Source organism: Priapulus caudatus, unplaced genomic scaffold (genome assembly GCF_000485595.1).
Source record: "Priapulus caudatus unplaced genomic scaffold, Priapulus_caudatus-5.0.1 Scaffold908, whole genome shotgun sequence".
In the NCBI taxonomy this organism is placed as follows: Eukaryota; Metazoa; Priapulida; class Priapulimorpha; order Priapulimorphida; family Priapulidae; genus Priapulus; species Priapulus caudatus.
In genome coordinates, this window is record NW_014577969.1 from 86257 (window position 1) to 90129 (window position 3873).

The 3873-nt window shown below is 46.2% G+C and overlaps 1 protein-coding gene across 1 annotated transcript in view; it reads right to left on the reverse strand.

The window, feature by feature from the left end:
* The window catches only part of LOC106814343 (dynein heavy chain 1, axonemal-like), an 87915-nt gene extending 84346 nt beyond the window's left edge, over positions 1 to 3569 (reverse strand). Inside the window, exons 1-2 of the mRNA XM_014818644.1 lie at positions 3558 to 3569; positions 2789 to 2943 (exon numbers count right to left, since the gene is read on the reverse strand). Of these exons, the coding sequence (XP_014674130.1) occupies positions 2789 to 2943; positions 3558 to 3569 (167 nt within the window). The remainder of the gene's footprint in view (positions 1 to 2788; positions 2944 to 3557) is intronic.
* Between the last annotated feature and the right edge of the window lie 304 nt (positions 3570 to 3873).

The following is a 3873-nucleotide window of genomic DNA, read 5'->3' on the forward strand; positions in this document are numbered from 1 at the left end:
GTGTGCATGTGTGTGTGTGTGTGTGTGTGTGTGTGTGTGTGTGTGTGTGTGTGTGTGCGTGTGGGGTGTGCATGTACGTGTGCATTCTAGCACGTGTGCATACATGCGTGTCTACCTGCATGTGTACGTGCGTGCTTGTGTGCGTGCGTGCGTGCGTGAGTACGTTACTCGCACCGTACTAAAGACGCATTTGAATCTCGGGTCGGGTCCCTGAAATAAATCTCCCGCATATTTCTTGTTACCTCCGCGCAACGGAGTTGCAGGGAGGTAATGTAATCGCTCCCGTGTGTGTGTTCGTGTGTGTGCATGTGCGTGTGTGTGTGTAGCCAGCAGCGAGCCAGCTGTTATACACATGTATACATGTTACACGCGTTGGCGTTATCGATTCAGCACCAGCTCGCCTTAGGCCGTCCAGTCAGCAGCAGCTCGCCTTAAGGCGTCCAGCCAGCAGCAGCCAGCAGCGAGCCAGCTGTTATACACATGTATACATGTTACACGCTCGCGGAGGTATGCACTCTTTTTGAGTGCCCTCTGTCTAGTTTATAATAGCATGCACGTGCTCTAAATGAGCACTATTCCAATGAGCAACTTATAATGGTTTAGAAACTGTAAAACATCATTTTAGTAATTATCACTTGGTGCTACCTACACACACACACGCACACGCACACGCGCCCACGCACACAAGGACGCATAAGCAAACACACACATACACGCGCGCACAGTGGCATAGACAGGTCCTCAGTTGTGGGGGGGGGGGGTGATTTCGCTGTTACTTCCATCGCAATGTATATGAAGAGTGTGCGCGAGTAGCGCACACCGCGAGCGCCCTGGCCCAAAGCGCTTAATGGGTGGGGTCCAGGGGCACGCTCTAGGGCCGGCCCCTGGCAGAGTACAGGGGCAGAGCCCTTGCCCGGGGTCCAGGGGGCGGAGCCCCCGAAAGCTCTTAGATTTTAGCAATTTAGAACCTTCAAGATGGCCGTTTTTGAGGGAATTGAAAAAAATTTATATTGTATTAAGTGCAATTTCGTGAATTCTAGGGTAATTTTTTTCTTTGGATCCCAGAGGTTTAATAACACGCAAGTCCCCCCCCCCACACAACCAGTGCGGATCCAGAAGAAAATTCTAGGGGGCGAATCATGCGAGCTCAAGGGCACGAAGCGCCCCGGGGGGGGGGGGTCCCCCCTGGTGCTAAATCTAAAAGCAATCATTTTGGACATCTTATCATAGAATATACAGGATTTTTCCTGACCTCAGGGTGTGTCCCCCCCTTGTGTTAGGGGAAGGGGGGGGGTCCCGGAGTTCTTGTTGAAAGTAACGACACTTCTCGATGCAATTTCCCTGGCACTAATGAGCAGCACTATTAAAATCTTCATCACAAATAACATCACTGTGTTAGTTGAGTATTTTTAGCCTTGGGACATGTCACGCAAAAACTAAAATACTTACTACGCAAATCTGCTATGTACATTGTCTCACTGGGTTACCAGCTGCAGACTTACCTAGGCTAAAATACCCTTTGGCGCCTAAAAATCTAAGGGGTCGACCGCCCCGTGCTACCGACGGCCCTCTTGACAACTACAGCGACCTGAATCATCTCCACCCTGAAATTTTGATTAAACCGTATGTTACTGAGAACGTTAAAACTGGCAAACAAAATATGAAGAAAAACAACCAGGATTGAACCAAAAAGTGCCATATTTTCACCGCTTATACAAAACGGAATATAACTTCCGCGCGAGTATCCAGCACCGTCCCAGCCCCGCCCCCCAACAAAAAAGTGAGATGAACATTGTAATTTCCCATCAATCCCCAGTGAAAATCAATGATCCTCAACTCAATCAAAAGGTCTATTTCAATATTTTGAATAAAGCCAAGGATTAGACTGCAAGATTTTGACAAAAAATAAACGTATATGGGAATGCTGTCCAAAATTTAGCCGTCTGAGTTCAGTAAAATAATGTCGATGCTTGAACGAGTAACAGCGCATGTTACAGTAGATGTATTCACGCTTCGCATTGCGAAATAATACATAGAAGTATGAATAAAGCGATAAACGGATTTGTAGATAAAATCCAGTATTTATATGTCTGTAAAATATAAAAAAAATCCCACTTGTCTGAACCTAAGTAAGGGGGATGACGCCATCCGGGCCCCGGCCGCCCACCTCAATAAGTTATGGAGATATACGCACCTCCCCCCCCCGCTATCTACGCCCCTGTCAGATGAACTCAACATTTGCGACTTTTGATAAGGCATACAAATGATTTCATAAATCAATAATCTCGTTAGCAGTACTCTACAGGCGCGCGCGAATGATTTTGCAAGTGTGGGGTCGGCTACAACTTGTTACGCCTTCGACAGTGGCCAGCAGGTTTCGAGGAGGGTGGTAAAAACGGCGGGGGTAATGCGGTCCTCCCCCCAGAAAATCTGTTGATCCCCCATTTTCCTTCCCTGAAAGTAACACTTCCTGCGTGGAGTTCATCTCCCCACGTCAACTAAGTGGGGGGGGGATGCATCCCCCCCCCCGCTAGCTAACGCCACGCTGCGTCGCGGCCCACACTCGCTTAACGCACAACAGCACAGATGATATAGGATATTAGACATCACCATATATATATTAATTATATATATATATATATATATATATATAAGTATATATATATATATAATATAGACCGACGCACACACGTATACCGATATTCCCAATGAATTCCCACGCAACGTTCACGAACCTAACGAAGAGGAAAAGAAATGCAATCTCAATCAAATCAAATCTTAATCTCACCATTCATGAGTCATGAGATCGAATTCTCCGTAGAGCTGCCCCATAGTGATGGACTTCGGATTAAGTACGAACGTGTGAACTGCCTGGAAGAGGGAGCCACTGGGCGCCATCTTGCCCTTCAGCGCCGTTAGTGCCTTCTGCAGCACTTCGTAACACTGAAACAACAATAATAGTCGGCGTTGCATATACAAGGGAGTCACCGAAATATGGACAGCCGGGACTTGGATCGGAGCGTGGGATGAGCAAATTGTCGGTGACACGTTTGCCTGACATAGTTGGATATCACAACAAGACAGGAGGAATGATGCACGGCTGACAGTGATCTAGAATGTCGTTAATAATGTGCATGGTGGGCATCACAGGCACTTGGAACGGCTCAATAAAACAGTTATAAATAAGTTATTCATGTTGTTTGTGCACGGGGCGGGCGTGCGGTGTACTTGTGTGTTGCAGATGAGTATTTGACCGGCATTTACGGGTAATTATCGGCAAGAATAGGCGACATAGAGTAGAGAAACATTAAGACTTTGGTAGTAAATTTCGTGTTTACATTATTTTTATTGATTGAGACGTTCCAAGTGCCTGTGGTGGGCATATAGGGGAAGAAGACGATGCACGTGATTCAGTAAAAGACGTGCAGTATAGACATAAGAAAGCTGTCATTCTTTTCCACAAATTTCGAGGAAAACTCGAATAGAACAACCCCCTAAATTGTTCTCAGCGCAAACATGCGCACATTAAAAAAACGTGTCAAAAATCTCAAAGTTACCATGCCAGTCATTATTATTGCTAGTTCTTTGTAGAATGTGTGTGTGCACTTATGTGTGCGTATACATGCCTTCATATATCCGTGCGAACATTCCTAGATGATCTCATATAACGCTTGAGGGCGTTTTCTCTTATGCTAACACCTACTGATAGGTTCTTCAATGTTTTGTCACTGGCAGGATACGGGAGAAAAAGACGTTGATGGTTGTGGCACGTCGAGGTGTTAATGCCAATTGTTTCAGATTTATCGAACATCTGATGCAATTACGGGGACACGGTTTTACTGCGCTATACTATTCGTTGACGCGACACGCCAT